The sequence below is a fragment of the Tenrec ecaudatus genome, chromosome 15 (genome assembly GCF_050624435.1).
Source record: "Tenrec ecaudatus isolate mTenEca1 chromosome 15, mTenEca1.hap1, whole genome shotgun sequence".
NCBI lineage: Eukaryota > Metazoa > Chordata > Mammalia > Afrosoricida > Tenrecidae > Tenrec > Tenrec ecaudatus.
In genome coordinates, this window is record NC_134544.1 from 33,537,118 (window position 1) to 33,555,227 (window position 18,110).

At 40.4% G+C, this 18,110-nt stretch overlaps 1 protein-coding gene across 1 annotated transcript in view; it reads right to left on the reverse strand.

The window, feature by feature from the left end:
* Positions 1-18,110, reverse strand: part of PIK3C3 (phosphatidylinositol 3-kinase catalytic subunit type 3) — a 113,900-nt gene that overhangs the window by 14,850 nt on the left and 80,940 nt on the right. Inside the window, exons 21-23 of the mRNA XM_075532881.1 lie at positions 16,500-16,574; positions 9,123-9,291; positions 314-404 (exon numbers count right to left, since the gene is read on the reverse strand). Of these exons, the coding sequence (XP_075388996.1) occupies positions 314-404; positions 9,123-9,291; positions 16,500-16,574 (335 nt within the window). The remainder of the gene's footprint in view (positions 1-313; positions 405-9,122; positions 9,292-16,499; positions 16,575-18,110) is intronic.

Below are 18,110 nucleotides of genomic sequence, written 5' to 3' on the forward strand. Positions count from 1 at the left end.
ATGTGATTGGAAGAACTGAGAGGGGGACAGAGGTGGTGCCAGAGAATTCAGGCAATGGCTATACTACAGGTTATTAAAGTATAATAGTAGCTTCTCTCAGTTAAATGTGATCATGCCTATTGTCTCAGTGAAATGATAGAGTGCCACATGGCAGTGACATTTAAGATTCTTTTACACAAAAATTATTTTCCTAGGCTTACATTACCTTAGGAGCTTAGGGCCCATGACTATAAGAGAAAATAGGGTGTTAAAATCCTAAAATATATTAAATATGAAATGTAGACTTAGATATTTGAGAATGTATAAAAATTACCTTTTTCACAGTTTTATCTGGTTCAAGAGCAATATCTGGAATGTTTGCATCTACCATCAAGGAAAACAAGTTCAAAATCAGATTAGAGTATCTAAAAGAAAGTGGAAAAGGAAAACAATAAGCAATGAGGAAGGATTTTCATATTTATCATATCAAGAATATGCTTAGAAATAATACTTGCAACTTTAATTACTATTACTCCTTTGAAAATAGAACATAAAATATGTATAAGATGTCTCAATGGGCAACAAATCTTGAAGAAATATATGTATTAATCATTTTATTGGGGGCTCGTACAACTCATCACAATCCATACATACATACATACATACATACATTGTGTCAAGCACATTTTTGCCCTCATCATTCTCAAAACATTTGCTTTCTACTTGAGCCCTTGGTATCAGCTCCTCATTTGTTCCCCTCCCTCCCCTCTCCTCACTCTCTCATGAACCCTTAATAATTTATAGATTATTTTGTCATGTCTTACACTGTCCGACATCTCCCTTCACCCACTTTTCTGTTGTCCATCTCCCATGGAGGGGGTTATATATAGATCCTTACAATTGGTTTTCCCTTTCTACCCCACCTTCCCTCCAACCTTCCGGCATCACCACTCTCACCATTGGTCCTGAAGAGTTGATCTGTCCAGGATTCCCTGTGCTTACAGTTCCTATCTTTACCAGAGTACATCCTCTGGTCTAGCAGGATTTGTAAGGTACAACTGGGATCATGATAGTGGGGGGGAGGAAGCATTTAGGAACTAGCAGAAAGTTGTATGTTTCATCATTGCTACCCTGCACCCTGACTGGCTCATTTCCTCCCCACAACCCTCCTGTAAGGGGATGTCCAGTTGTCTACGGATGGGCTTTGGGTCCCCACTCTGTACTGCCCCTCATGCTAAAAGATATGATTTTTTTTCTTTGATGCCTGATACCTGATCCCATCGACACCTCATGATCACACAGGCTGGTGTGCTTCTTCCATGTGGGCTTTGTTGCTTCTCAACTAGATGGTTGCTTGTTTACATTCAAGCCTTTAAGACCCCAGATACTATATCTTTTGATAGCCAGGCACCATCAGCTTTCTTCACATTTGCTTATGCAACCTCTTTGTCTTCAGTGACCATGTGGGGAAGGTGAGCATCACTGAATGCCAGTTTAATAGAACAAAGTGAATCTGTATTGAGGGAGTACTTGAGTAGAGGCTCAATGTCCATCTGCAACCTTAATACTAAGCCTATAAATATATGCACAAAGATCTATTTTCTCATCATCATATATATATTTACATATGTACATGCCTGTATTTAGACCTCTATAAATGCCCTTTGCCCCGTTTCTTTCCTCTATTTCATTTTACTTTCCTCTTGCCCCACTATCATGCTCAGCCTTCATCTGTGTTTCAATAATTTCTCTCAGTTACATTGCCCTTAATCAAGCCCTACCAGGCCTCTTACACCCTCCTTGCCACTGATTTTGGATCATTTGTTGTTCCCTTGTCCCTGGGTTTGTTAACACCACTTCCTTTACCCCCCTTCCCCCCTCATCCATGTTCCCCTGAAACCACTTGTCCCGTTGTTTTCTCCACAGGATTGTTTATCCAGCCTATTTTATCTATAGACCTGCAAAGATAATAATATGCACAAAAACAAAGTCGAGCCAAACAAAACAACAAAAAACCAATGCCACAGAAAGGAAAAGCCTATAAATAGTTCAAGGTCTGTTTTTTGACCTACAGGAGTATAATGAATCATTTTATTGGGGGCTCCTGCAGCTCTTATACAACAATGCATAAATCAATGATATCGAACACATTAGTACATATGTTGGTATCATCAGTTTTGAAACATTTTCTACTTGAGTCTGTGTTATCACTTTCTCCTTTTTACCCTGCCTCACCCACCCTAGTGACCCCTTGATAAATAATAATTTTCATAGCTTACACTGTCTGCTGTCTCCCTTCACCTACATTTCTGTTGTCTGTCCCCCTCAGGGAGTGGGGGGTCTTATATGTCGATCATTGCAATTGGTTCTCCCTTTCTCCCCTTGCTCCCCCAACCTTCCTCCTACCCTCATGGTATGGTTACTCCCATTATTGTTCCTGGGGGGTTTATTTGTCTTGGAGTCTCTGTGTTGAGAGCTCTTATCTATACCAATGTACATATTCTGGTCTACCCAGATTTGTAAGGTAGAACTCGGTTCATGAAAGTAGGGGGCAGAAAGCATTAAAGAACTAGAGGAATGTTGTGTGTTTCCTCGGTGCTATATTGCACCCTGGAGGCTCATCCCTTCCTCGTGACCCTTCTGTGAGGGGATGTCCAATTATCTACAGATGGGCTTTGGTTATCCAGTCTGATTGGTCTTTTGATGCCTGAAACCTGATCTTTTTGACAGGTTGTGATCACACAGGCTGGTGTGCTTCATCCATATGAGCTTTGTTGCTTCACTGCTAGATGGCTGCTTATTTATCTTCAAGCCTTTAAGACCCTAGACACTGTTTCTTCTAATAGCCGGGCACCATCAGTTTTTTTACACCACATTTGCTTATGCACCCATTTTGTCTTCAGCAATCATGTCGGGAAGATGAGCAACACAAAATGCCAGGCCATTAAACAAAAGGTTCTTGCATTGAGCAAGGACTTGAGTAGAGCCCAAGGTACATCTGCTACCTTGATACTTAACATATAAATATATATCTACATAGACCTATATCCCTATCGTTAAATATTAATATACCTAAATATATACATGCCTATATTTAAACCTCTATAAATGTCCTTTGCCTCCTAGTTTCTTCCTCTATTTCTTGAAAAAATATTAATATTATTCCTAGATCTCTCACAAGGGAACAAATTTAGAGGGCACTCATTTAAGACCAGCTTTTTTTTTTTATTCTTTAGTACACCATTCTTGATTTTACCATATATTTAGGTTTCAAAGATCAGGTCATTAGGTTTTTAGGATGTGATGAGTGAGGTGAGGTGAGTTAGATTACGTTGAACCTGGGCCTGCACCTCATTTTCAAAGCTACTCCAATTCAGCAACTGAGAAATAGTCCCTGGTTAAGATCTACAACTTTTAGGGAAAACATCATAATTGTGGGATTTACTTTAGTGACAAACAGTTGTTGCACATATGAATGAGATAGGAAGATGACAGCTCTGATCTAAATTGGATATTTAGCAGGTAAGGGCATAGAACTAGATTTGAATGCCTAAGGAGCCTCCTTCCCCTGACACCGCCCACCCCCCCGAAAAAAAGGATACCGAACAATCCAGTAGGAAAAGGAGAAACAAAACAAAACAAAACAAATGAGCTAGATTCTGTATAGTGACTTACAATAAATGGAGAAAATACTGAAGTTGCTGATAATTTCATTTCTCTTAGATCCATAATCAGTACTCATGACGCAGCAGTCAAGGAATCAACTGCACGGGGCATAATCCGGAGCCCAGGACCTTTGCAAAGTGTTCACGCACAAAGATGTCACTTGGAGGAGTTCAGTCCGCCTGCCCTACGCCAAGAGATCGTCCATCGCCTCCTATGCATGTGAAAGCCAGCGAGGAATTGACGTTTTTGAATAATGGTGCTGGCAAAGAATGTCAAAAGGATTGCCAGAATGATAAATAAATCTGTCTTCAAGGACGTATACACAGAATACTCATCACAACATGCGGAGCTGGTGGGCTGACGCCCGTGCTGTGAAAAGGAGCTCAAGCATCGCATAAGTGTGAGGACTGCACAGGAGCGGGCAGTTCCACCCCGCTGTGCCTCGGCTGGCTGAGTCACAGGGGACTCAGCATGGACGGTGACAGGGGATGAGAAAGTAAGTATTCTGAAAATAAACACTTGTAGAAATGACGGCAAAACCAAAAACAAGATGTAAGGGCCAAAGGTGTTGGTTAAGGAATGAAAGGCTTAGAACCAAGGTTCTGGAGGGGCTGAGTTCACAAGCATTGATGGTAAAGCGGTGACAGTTGGCTCTAAATGAGAACAAGGACCTGAGAGAAGGGCCTGGCTGGACCATTCCTCTGGAGGATAACCTCACAGGAGTGCTCGTGAGGAGGATGTCTAGGGCAATGAGACTTCCCAGTGACGGAGAGCACAGGGAGGCAGCAGACGCCGGTCAGCAATGCACAGCACGGGTGATCCTTTTCTTAATGGGGTTGCCATAAGCATTTATCTATTTCCCGTTTAAGAAAATGGGATATGTTTTGGGAATGTTCACAGGGAGTAACAAGGGAACTAAGTCTTCCTCCAACCTCTGTGGCAGTCAGGACAGGGAGATAAAAAAGAGGATTCACTGAGACGGTTTCAAAGAATGTAGTGTTCAGTTATATCCAGTCATATTATGTGCTGTGGTCGAAAAAGGATGCTCTTCCAATTACATCTCAGTTATTTTTACTTTTCTTTGTTGAATAGACAGTTCCCCCCAAGTCTTGTTATGGGGCAACATTAGAAATCTGCCACACGGTATCAGAGGGAGGGAAATACAAGGCTCAGTTCTAAAAGGCTATCTTGGAGTTTCTGAAGTGTAATATTCCACAAGATTCACCTTATAAATACCAAGATCCGCATCAATTCCAAACCAAAGAAATCTACTGATTCCCCGGATGACTACTCTTTAAAGCTTTGAGTGGTTCTAATAGGTAACTTGGCGATACGTTAAACTTGTGCCTTTACTATTTTCGAGTTATAGTCAATTAATAGAGACGGCCCTTGTATCCATGACTACTTTGGTGATGTATTATTATTCTCTACTCTAGGCCTGCGGCTATAAACCTGTTCAGGAAGGGGGACAGACTAATGAACAAGATTAGGGTGGGATTAAGACCTGACTGTAGTAGAGGGTGTGAGCTCAGTTATACCCTTGGCTTCCTTTCAGGTAAGGTCTGCTAAAGGACAACCACAGCTGCGCCAAAGCCATCTCCCTGTTTCCCGAGACTGAGCGCTGGCAAAAGGACAAACTGCTGTGGTGTTCAAATATTTTTGGCTTCTGGCTCTGGACCCTGCCCATGGCTCATCTCTGGAAGACTTAACCCATCCCACAGTCAGATGAGGCATTTCCTTCGAGTATAGTGAGTGTCTGTGAGACACAGCAGCACACGACAGAACCTGGGGGCATGAGAGGAGGGGAGGCATGGAAATGGAGGACATCTTGGACAAATTGGACATTTACTGTTACTCACTGTCATTGCACTGAATCAATTCTGACTCAAGGTGATTCCACAGGTCATGGTAAACTGCCCTTGTGGGCTTTCAAGACTAGCTATCTATGGAAGCAGAGTGCCTCTTCATTTTCCCGTTGAGCAGCTGATGGCTGAAAACTGCAGACCTTGTTCGTAGTCCCAGGTGACCCCACTATGCCAACAGGGCTCCTCCATAAATCCTTGGGACTGGTCTAATGTTAGTTTTTCTAAACAAAATTACTATCACAGTTTTTCTTGAAATAAACAAAAGCTCTTCACTGGAGTAGAAACCCCCATCTTTCTCCTGTGGAGTGATACAGGTGGTTTAGAACAGCTAACCTGAGACCAGCGGCCCAACACAGAACCACTACACAGCGAGGGCTCCTAGTGTTCCTAAAAGCAAATGTAATACTCTCTAGATCACCTTATGCCAAGCATCATGTTACACACTGGCCAAAGACCACCTAAATCTTCCAGAAGAAACGTCTAATGTTGACATCAGACAGACAGACACACACACACACACACACAAAACTACATCAAATAAGGCTTTACACTGTTTCAGAGAGAACCATTTCTCTTACAATTTCATCATTTTGCAAATAGCAAGGATCACAATGGAATCTGAAAAACTATTATTTAATAACTGTACTACTTCAAGGAGGCAAAAATAATGCCACTCATGATGAAAGGCAGTATGATAAACAAATCCACGGACATTTGGTACTGGGAAAGCATCTGCCAAACTAAGAGCCTCACTTGGTCTTGGGACATGCAGTCCTATGTACGGTATTAAATAGAGGAATATCTACAAACCTGAACAACAATTATGTAACCTTGGATCCAAACAAGTTTCTGAGAACCAGCTTCATTTTTACATCACCAGAGCACTTTGTTTACTAACCAAATCATATTTGAAAACACAAGACTGAAAAATAAAAGCTGATTGAAATATTAGGGCTCAGATGATGCTAAGTGAATTACACAGAATTGTTTTAAAATAAAAATGTAAAATAATTCTTATGAAAATTTAGCATAAGAGTATTTAGATTAATCACTTCAACATTTTCCATTGAAGTATAAAGTTTAGCTTTGGATCCCCATTAATAACCTGTTCTTGTTTGTTCACTCTACTGAATTGGTACTAATCCATTATCAATGACAGTTTTTATAGCACAGTGTTTTCCTTCTACTTGCAATAAGACAGATCCTTTGACATTTCTCCAGCTATCATCTTACATCATCTCTGCTGCCTCCTTGAAGGAAAGAGATCATCATGGCTCAGCCTAAGCTTTTATATAGGCTTTGATCACTTTCAATTAAAATCCCAGGAATTCGAGTGGAAGCCCCGCCTTTCTGATAGTGCTCCCTGCATCACCAGGTAAATGGAAAAAGCACTGAACGTACTCTTTTAGCATTTCTGGAAAGTAAAGCTGTGCCACCCAAATGATAATAATGTATTGCTTTAAAAAATACTTTTATTGGGGGCCCTTACATCTCTTATCACAATCCATACAATCCTCCAGTGTGTCAAGCACATTTGCACATATGCCGCCATCATCATTTTCAAAGCATTCTCTTCCCACTTGAGCCCCTGATATCCGTTCCCCATCTCTTCCCCCTCCCTCTCCCGCCCTCCCTCACAAACCCTTGTTAAGTTATAGATTATTTTTTCCATATCTTACATTGTCTCCTCACCCTCACCCACTTTCCCAGTACTCGTCCCCCTGGGAGGGGTTCTGGTATGATACTTGTGATTGGTTCCCCCTTTCTCTCCACACTCTCCCCTAATCCTTCTGGTATTGCTACTCTCCTTCTTGGTCCTGCGGTGTTTATTTACCCTGTTTTCCCTGTGTTGTAGCCTCTTATCTGTAGTAGTGTGCATGTTCTGGTCTAATCCAATTTGTAAGGTAGAACTGAGGTCATGATAGTGGGGTGAAGGAAGCACCAAAGAACTAGAGAAAAGTTGTGTGTTTCATCAGTGCTACACTGCACCCTGACTGGCTTATCTCTTCCCTGTGACCGCTCTATGAGGGGATGTCCAGTTGCCTACAGATGGGCATTGGTTCTCCACTCCATGACCCCACCCCCACCCATTTCACCTTCGGTATGGTTTTATTCTGGATCTTAGATGCCTGATACATGATCCCATTGACACTTCATGATCACACAGGCTGGTGTGCTTCTTCCATGTGGGCTTTGTTGCTTCTCAGCTAGATGGCTGCTTGTTTATCTTCAAGCCTTTAAGATCACAGATGCTATATCTTTTGACAACCAGGCACCATCAGCTTTCTTCACCACATTTGCTATGTACCCATTTTGTCTTAGATAGAAGTATATAGAGATATGTACTCTTATAGATGAGTACAGAGTTCTATTCCCCTCATTATATAAATATATTTACATATGTACAATAATGTATCTTATAAAATGTATATTCAAGGTCTGTAACACACTCAGGGACTGAACCAGCAAAGAAGGATTACTAGATGTTGCAAAAGAGAAACCAGATTGTAAACGGGCAAAAACCATCCAGATCACCTGGGTACTTTCCACCAAGATTCTGAAACAAATATAAGGGTTCTCATTCAATAAACGTACAAGGACTCTGTTCCAAACACTCTGTGAGGTGCTCAGGTTGTAAAACAAACTAGATAGAGGCCACGCACACAGAACAACTCACTCTCCTCCTGGAAGGACACAGAGGTATGACTCCTGAGCTGGAATTTTCTGCAGGACTAAGAAGAACACTTATTTACTCTACATGAGCTGGGAGTAAAAAAAAGAATCCAATGATCTTGTTATTTTAGAGTAACCATCAGTCATGTACTGAATTAAACAAAAAAGACCTGTTTAACCAAACTGATTTCCCCTCTTGACAATATACTGATGTTCAATCTTAAGCAACGGAGGCAGAAATAAGAGGGGTTTTAAAGTTTGTGGGAAATTGTCATTATCTTTCAATTTCAACTTTTCATGAACGTCTTGAAGCCCTCTCATATGTGGCATTATGGCTAAATGGCATAGAAAAAATGAACAATGCTCAGCGGAGTAATTGACGAGGTGCTACAAGAGAGCCAAACTGCCTAGCATATACTTCTTGGTCACTTAACTAAACTTTGGATGTTCCTGTAAAGCACATGGCTGCTGAAAGCACTAAAGTACAAAAAGCAACGGAGCTAATTTCTCCTACAAAATGAGGATGTCTACCAGGGAGAAGGACAACAACAGACTGACTACAGTCAGCGGGCGACTGTAATCCTCCCAGACAGCAGGGCTCATCTCTCTCCTGGTGCTGTCGGAGGACACGCAGTACCAAAAAGATACCCAAGCTGCCGAGTTTGAAGCCTCCTCGCTGACTGAATCTGGTGAGACCCCAGCTTCCTACTTGGTAAAAGAAAAATCAACTAATTAGTAGGTAAGCAAGAAGTTTTAGCATTTCTCCCTTTGATATCTTAGTGCTAATCAAAACAGCTATCAAGTGTACATTAAAAAAAATGTCATTGCCGAAGTCAACCTGAAAGACAGTGATGCCACAGAATGCAGACATTCGGACAACTTCTCTGGTGCTAGGACATGAACTTCCCCAAAACGATTCTGCGAAGCAAACCAACGTACCTTCGAAGATGGAGAAAGGCGGTGTAGCACTGCTTGCGGAACTCCTGGTACTGCTCACTCTGAGTGCCGCCCATGCCCTCCACCATTTCCTTATTCAGCTTCATTGGGGGCGGAAGAGGCTTCGGATCCCGACCCAAAATATAGCCAAAGTCTATGTGGAAGAGCTTGCCTGCACGGGGACAAGAAACCTTAAATGATTTTGTTGCTGACATTATCATAGAGAACAAACTGGGCAGGGGTGGTATGTCATGCAACTGTCATACGGGCCAGCAGCGGCTCCTGATAGAGCACGGTTAGCTCATGATAAAGCCTATAAAAATGTTCGTTCACTTCTCTAACCTCAGGGGTAAGAGTAACCTTCAAAGCCTATCCTAGTTTATGTTAATTTACATTAATTCAAATGAAGCTCTACTTAAAAGTCATTATTTAACTGTTGTTCAGATTAATTATTCCTTTAACTTATCACTATTAAAAATGAATCCCCTAAATTTCAAATTGTATTATCTGAACCATTTCCAATTGATTTGGTACAGAAACCAACATTAATTCCAAGATATGGGACCATTCTTAAGGGAGATCAACCAGCAACTTGGTGGCAGGTTGATTACATAGGACCACTTCCATCATGGAGGGGACAGCGTTTTGTTCTTACTGGAATATACACCTACTCTGGATATGGATTTGCCTTCCCTGCACGTGATGCTTCTGCCAAAACTACTATTTGTGGACTTACAGAATGCCTCATCCACCGGCATGGCATCCCACATAGCATTGCTTCAGATCAAGGAACTCACTTTACAGCAAATACAGTGCGGCAATGGGCCCATTCCCATGGAATCCACTGGTCGTATCATGTTCCTCATCATCCTGAAGCTACTGGCTTGATAAAACGATGGAATGTGCTCCTAAAGACACAATTATGGCGCCAACTAGGTGGCAACAACTGTGGGGCTGGGGCAATGTTTTCCTGGAAGCTGCATATACACTAAACCAGTGGCCAATATATGGTGCTGTGTCCCCAATAGCCACAATTCATGGGTTCAGAAACCAAGGGGTGGAAGCTGGAGTAGCACCACTCACTATTACTCCTAGTGATCCCCTTCCAACATTTTTGCTTCCTGTCCCAGCCACCCCGTGTTCCTCAGGCCTGGAGGTCCTGGTCCTGAAGGAAGGAACTCTCCCACTTGGAAACACAGCACGGATTCCACTGAACTGGCAGCTGAGAATGCCCCCTGGCCACTTTGGGCTTCTCATGCCTTTGGATAAACAGGTCAGGAAGGGTGTCACTGTACTAAGTGGTGTGATGGATCCTGATTACCAAGGAGAAATTGGACTGGTGTTACATAATGGAGGTAAAGAAGAATATGTCTGGAATCCAGGAGATCCCATAGACCGACTCTTAGTGTTACCATGCCCTGTGATGAAAGTAAATGGTAAATTACAGCAACCCAATCCTGACAGGACTTATAATGAACCAGACCCCTCAGGAATGAAGGTCTACATCACCCCACCAGGCAAAAAACTACAGCCAGCTGAGGTGCTTGCTGAGGGCAAAGGTAATACAGAATAGGTAGTAGAAGAAGGAAGTTCTACCTATCAGTTACTTACACATGATCAATTGCAAAAGCGAGGTTAGTAATTGTCAGTGTGTTTTCTTTATATGTGTTTATTGAATATCTTTCCTTTGTTCATGTATCATATATCAGATATAATTGGACTCAGCGTGTTTTCATTTATATGTATGATAGATGTTTGATGTTAAGTATAAGTGTGATTTCATTAATGTCCAGAAATTATATAAGTATATATGGCTAAATAGTTGTGTACCGGTACCAAGTTGGCAAGGGGTGGATTGAGGTAGTTAGTTTATTGTGCCAACCTGTCCGATAAACACATGTGGGTTTAACTGAAGGGTGGAGCTGAGTGATAAACGGCTCGGTGAGCCTCGTCTTTTGAGTTCTCGGGTCTCTTGCTTTCTGATGGTTGGACCAGGGTGCAGCTGCCTTAGTTCCCAAGGAGAAGCCACTTGGACTTACCCCGATGCAGCCCTGGGTGCTGGAGCAGCAGAGTGGAGCCTCTTGACAGTGCTGAGATGCGTACACAGTCACTGATTCGGCTTTCCTCCTGCAGTCAGCATTATAGTGTGTGTTTTGTGAGATGGAGGAGGACTGTGTGGATTGGTATCGGACATATGGGTTAATGTTGGACTTGTGGGCTTGGACAGCACTGGTTTGGGATGTTTTCTTGATGTGCACTTAACCTTTATATAAAACTCTCTCTTATACATATGAGTTTCTCTGGATTTGTTTCTCTAAAGTACCCAGACTAACAAAATATCTAACAATGAAATTATGCTTTGTAAATTCAAAGAGCCATGTATATTAGAGACTATTAGTGTTTTCAGAAACATAATTCTCATACATACAAAAGGGAGTAGTTTTTTATAAAGTTAATTTCCATAAATAAGACTAATTAGGGTTTAACAATGAACTTGGTGTAAAAAAATTTTAATGAAGAATTCCCAGGAATTTTTTTTAATTACCCAAATATATTACCTTAGTCAAGAGCTAACAATATATACATAAGGATGGACTGTCAATCATAATTACTTCCTCATACAATACAAAAAGAATCAGAGATGCCAAGTAAATGCTCTTACCATAGGGATAAGCTATTTCTAAAACTGCAGTTAAAGCCACTGTATTTCTTGGACAAGAGTAAAAAGAAAGGGCAGAAATTAACAATATTTGACAGGAATTTTATAAACTTCCATTTGTTTACCACAGAATCACAAGACTGATAAGAAAATTGTACTCACTCCATTTCCGTAACTCTGATCAACTCTTCCTCCCTCCCCCTGGCTCCCCCACCACTGTGGCCTGTAGTCCCAGCTCTGCTGCCAACGCTGACTAGGCTTCCTTGCCCTTCGACTCCACACGGAGTCCCACACTGGCTCCAGTCCTGTCTAAACTTGACATGTGATCATTTCCCCCAACAAAGGCATTTTCTTCTTTTGCGAATGCTACCTTTCCTATTGCCTTTACTAAATCTACAAACAAGAGAACTGGTGGATAGTCTGTCACTAGAAGAATGGATAACTCAAGAGTGTAAGGGACAAACTTACTAGGACTTATAGTTGACTTCACGGCTAGTGGCCTCCCGTTTTAACTTGTGACTCTATGGCCCAAAACTACACATTCTACTTGGAAGTCTAAATGGAGGGCCTCAAAAACTTTGTGGAAAATGGAATGAAAAAAATTTTTTCCCCAATAACTTGACCAATTCCCCTCCTAGATCCTGAATAATGAGCAAGCTTTTCAGGAACTGTTTTTTTTTTCCTTTAAGTTTTCAAATGTCTACAGCATAAACAAACAATTTTTCTCCTCAGACGAGATAAACCCAAATCATGCTATATTTCAATACTGCCCCGATTGATTGATTTGAGTAGGCTTCTTCGAAGAAAATTAACTCTAAAAGTAAAAACAGAATTTTCTAATATACACGATAGCTTCAATTTTGTAGTTTCTTCTTGTCCCCCAAAAACAAAACCACCACCCACGGACATCAAGTCCATTTCAACTCAGAGACCTTTTGGGGCGCAGAACTGTTTCATAAGGTTTCTAATGCTGTGATTTAAAACAACGGTTTAGTGTGACGTGGATGAAAGCTTATAGAGCAAATTGGTATTCCATCAAACAACTTTTACCTACTTTGATTGTAACAGCCTTCTTCCCAGCCCCTCCAGGTGTCTGCCTTTTCCATTCTCCGGACTTCCCTCTCCCTGCCTGCGCCCACTACCTGCCTCATGAGCACTGGCCCCTGTTCATACTCTCTGGTTCTAAGGAGCGTGTGCCTCCCCAGTGCTGTTACCTTATAATCTAGTGTTTGGCACACTGAACCACGAGGCCAAAATTCCGTTTCCTGTCTGAGAGCACCTAAGCGTCACGTTCCCTGGAGCTTTGTCTTTATCTATCTATCTATCTATCTATCTATCTATCTATCTATCTATCTATCTATCTATCATCTATCTCTCCATTTATCGGGATCGAATCTCTTTATTGTCAGGGTCTCTCCTTCCAATCCTTCCCTGATCTAATATATTCATAGATATATTTGCAGTATGTGTAAATACGTATGTGTAGATAGTCTGTCAAACACATATTTAAGTGTAGTCACACTCACTTTTTCACCTTTGCTAAGTTGCTGTGCCTATCTGTGCATGCACTTGTCGACTAAGGCTGTAATCATCTTTGTGTGTGTAAACAAAGTAGATGTGAGTTCAAGCCAGTGGCCTTTTGGTTAGCCACCCAGCGCTTTAGCTGGTGGCAAGAATGAGTATTCTTCTTGTTTTGAGATTGGTATTACCATATGAAGCATCATCACTCCAAATCTGTTTTGAGGAGATGATGCTATAATTGGACACATGAAAATACAATGCTAAAGAACTAAGCTTTTACACTGATGGTGGGTACAGAGCGCCCTCTGCTGTACTTGCTGAGGAAACTTATGTAAAGTTAACTGAATGGTTGGTGGTTTGGACTGAGCAGTTGCTCTGCAGAAATCACATTTGGCAAAAAGTTTCTGTAATAATGTCTTTTAAAAAATGACTGCATGGCTCTGAGTCAAAACAAAATAGCCTGGGATTGCGTTTTATAAACCAAAAAGTATGGGAAAACTCTGGGGAACCTGTAAGTGTGGCTCATGTAAAACAAAAGGGCCCCAAGAAGTTTATAGAAAAGTGGAATTACAACAATGCAATTTAAAAAAAAATAAAAAATCTCAGAAGACATTTAAAGGAACATAAATAAAACAAATCGCAGATTTTTGCAAGTTTAAAATGTATAATAACTTTTACTTGGCTTGAAATAGTCTTTCTTTTCATATTGCAATTGTATTCACACTACACCTGGAAATGGAAAACATTTGTCCTCCTTAGTGAGGAACATTTAAAATGCTAACAGCATGGTTTAACTGGATGAAGGAATTATTAACAGTAAAGAAATAGCACACAGAAGTGCTGCTTTAAAAGAAAAAGAATACATCTCTTATATAGAAAGCAGTAATTTTTAGATAAGCATCTGTTTTTAAAGGCAAATCTGGAGCACCCTCTTGTGGAAGAGAGGTAACAAGACACTTAAATCTTCTTTTTCTGTAATCTCACAAAAGCAGAAATTGTCTGAGCTGAAAAACTGTATGTGGTAGATTGTCCCCATCAACACCCACAGAGACATTCAAGGGAGCTGTTCTCCATGTTCAAATGAAAAAGGTCTATTATTTATCAATTTTCCAAAGAAGAGTTGTGTAGAATCTGTCAATATAGTACACGTGTAATGCTATTCAATACATTAGAGCAGCATATGGGTCACAACCCCTTTGAGGTGCTCGAACGCCCCTTTCAGAGGGGTCACCCGAATCATCAAGTAGCAAAATTACAGTTATGAAGTAGCATCGAAAATAACTTTATGGTGGGTTGGGGGGTCACCATAACTGAAAGGGTCCAGCCCCACTGCATCAGACAGTTTCCTTAGCTGTCGTATGTCAGCAAGCACATTACGCTCCGCAGCCACCCTCCCATGATTACTGTGAAATTATGACAAAGAACAAGTGGAATTACCTTGTAACTTGATTTTCATGGTTAAAATACTCAACCAAAAGGAGAGCTAAAACAACAAAGGAAAGTTCTTCCAAATTACAGTATTCTTTAAACACACCATAATCTTTAATAAACACCCTTTGTTACATTCGCAAATTGGACACGGACCTCCACATCAAACTGAGAGCATGCCTTGTCACTTGGTTACTATAGGGACTTATGGCCTTGACATAAAAGTGGTTTACAGATAATTCTTCCACAGATAGTTTCTTAGCTGCAGAAAATAAAATCTGAATATGTAAAGCTTTACATTAAGTTAATTAACCAAGTTACTTTATTAACAGTTAGACAGGAGATGCTGTCGTGTTGAATTCTCGGGGTCTCAATTTCAGGGAGTACTACTAACAAAACATTAACTGACCTGACTCTTCCCTGAAAATCGATTTCCTGTAGAAGACTAAAGGAGCTTTAGTCTGCAAGCAACAAGCACATAAATATTCACTCTTTCATTAACTCAACATGGATTTACAAAACAAGGTGTTGTTCTGGCTGTGGAGAGGTCTGGTAACTAAAACTTCACAGACAAGGTCTCTGCTCTCGGGAGCTTACATTCTGGACGGGGGTGATAAGAGGGCAGAGAAATGCACGAGGGCTGGGATTTCTACCTCTCCTGTTTACTTTGGTATTGCTCGGTAGTAGAATAGAATCTAGCACATAGTTAGGTTCTCAATAAGTATCTATTTAAATTAAAGGTAATTTCAGTTAGTGAGAAATACTATAAAGCGAAAAAAACAATAACAAATAGAAAGCAATTAAGAGAGGTTGGCATGAGGATTGTGCTATTTCAAATGAGAGAATCAGAATTTCTCAAAGTAAGCATATTTATAGCTAAGATGATAGCCAAAACCGATCTCGCAAGGATACGGAAGAAGAACTTACATAACAGACAGAAGAGCAGGGTGTGTGTCTGTGCTGGGCGTGGCATTTTCTAGAAACATGTTGACCCCTATTGGCTAGCCATAGTAAAATACTCAGCTGTGTCTAATTTTCTTAGGCAAGAAACGATCGTGCCTTTAACAAGGATGACGACAGTGGAAATTATGGCGATTAATGACTCTGCCCTACTCAAGAGGAAGATAAGACTTACTCATAAATTTGATAAGTATGGATGAGGTATTAAGAATTACTCCTAGCTTTGGGGCCTGAACAATTGGGTGGGGGATAGTGCTATTTATTATTGGAAGAGAAAATGAGAATCAGATTTTGACAGTTGAAATGGAGGCCCACTTTACAACTGACATTAATTATTAGAATCTCAAGACGCAGTTGATAAGTGATTGTGAAGCTAGTCACACAGTTTGAAGTAAAGAGCTGTCATTTTCAATGTGCTTGAAAAGAGAGAGTATTAAAGCCATGGTATACAAGAATTCTCAGAAAAAAGGGAAATGAGAAATACAAAAATCTAAAGACAAAAGCAGCATAAAAAATGGAAGTATTGTTCTAACAGTCTACCTTGGTTACATTGTAAAAAAAAAGAACTGCTGTACACATGATAGGATTTTCAACAAAGGAGATATTTCAACTCTAGAAGTAAGTCTCTCTGTAAGATTACCACTAAAAGATTCCTAAGTGCTCATGAAAGGTCATCCTAGATGTCCTTTAATGGACCTCTAGGACTGTGATTTCGCTTTACTAGACAACTTTTCCTGATTATAAATAGATTCCAGAGCAGAAACCATTGGTATATAAAATGCTTGTCTATTTAAACAGTCATCCTTTCTTACCTGTTTTTGTCAGCAAGAGGTTATCCAGGTGCCTGTCTCCAACGCCAAGTATGTATGTAATCACACAATAGCCAGCTGCAGTAATGGTGAAAAAGAGTGAAAGAATGATGAAAAACGCAAGTGCATCAGGCTACGCATTTCACTGGATATAAAAATAGTTGATGGTACTTTAACTGCAGTTTTGGTGCTACTTTTTTATTTTCCCACCTAAGTCCTCAAATTGAATTCACCGCTCCTCCAAAACGGTTGCAAGTTATGCATCCCCCAGATTGATCACAGAACTCCACCTGAAAACTACAATTGACTTATGAATCTTACATTTGATAGTTATAAAAATTAGTTTCAGTAAAATGAGAACACACTGGAACACCATACACTGAGTTCTGCAATGGGAAAACTGAGGTGCTTATCAATACCCGTCAAGGGTAGAGCACGCATGCTGATAACGTGCCTACTTACACTGCTAAATAGACTGTTGAAAAGTTAGAGTTCATTTAGAGGCATGGAAGAAAGGACTGGCAATATACTGCCCCAAAGTTAGCTCCTGAGAATCCTGAGCAGCACAACCTGCTCTTGTAACATACAGGGACTCACTCCAGTGTGTGGCATCGACGCCACAGTCACTGGCATTCAGAGAGGTAACGTGAATAGAATTGCCTTCTAGGACGCAAAATTTCACACCCTATATCCTTGGGAATCAGATGTGATAGATTTAAGATGGCCAACAATCTGACACATCGATGCGGGCTCTCTGAACAACAGAATGTAAGAAAAGTGATGTTTCCCAGAACAGCCCTTCAGAGACCAGTACGTATCACGTCCTGTCTCTTAGAATACTTGCTCGAGGACCAATGCTCCAGACAGAGTCATGGTTGTGTAAAGTGAGTGAACTGACAATCCTATATGAACGTAAAAAACTGACAGACACCTGAGTGATTCGAATCTTAAACATCCGCCCTACCTAAGTCTTTAGGTGGGGTATGTCTTTTATCTTTTAATTTATGGAAAATGGAGATTTGCTGATCTGAGACAAACAAAAAGAAAAGAAGTTGGAAGGAGGAAGAAAAGAGTACAGCATAAGAGCAGGGCAATAAGCAATGGGAAATAGGAATGTTCCTGATTGCTTTTCATAGTCTTTAAATAAAAATATACTATGTGTGTTCATTTTTCTAAGCAAATACATTATCTGTAAAATATGTTTAAACATAAAAATATGACTTAAGACAGTGAAAGATTCTTCAATATGTTATGTACATTTTAATAAAGTGTTTTGAAACTTCTTTGTAATACTAATTTTTAAAATATCTCTCAGTCAAAAAAGGACCATTTACAAACATTTAGGAGAGCGCTATAAAGTCCAAAATAACTTAGCGCACTACCACACAGGAGCATTATACAAATACAAATATCATATACCAGACAGATCCTCTACTGTAAAATAATATGCATTTTAAGATAGAACTATAGGCCTAAAGAGCCTTCATTTTACCCCACCCCAGTTTCCATTGATTTTTCAATTTAATTTATTTAAAATTATTTTTTATAAATCATTTTATTGGGGGCTCTTATAGCTCTTAGAACAATCCATGCATCAACTGTATGAAGCACACT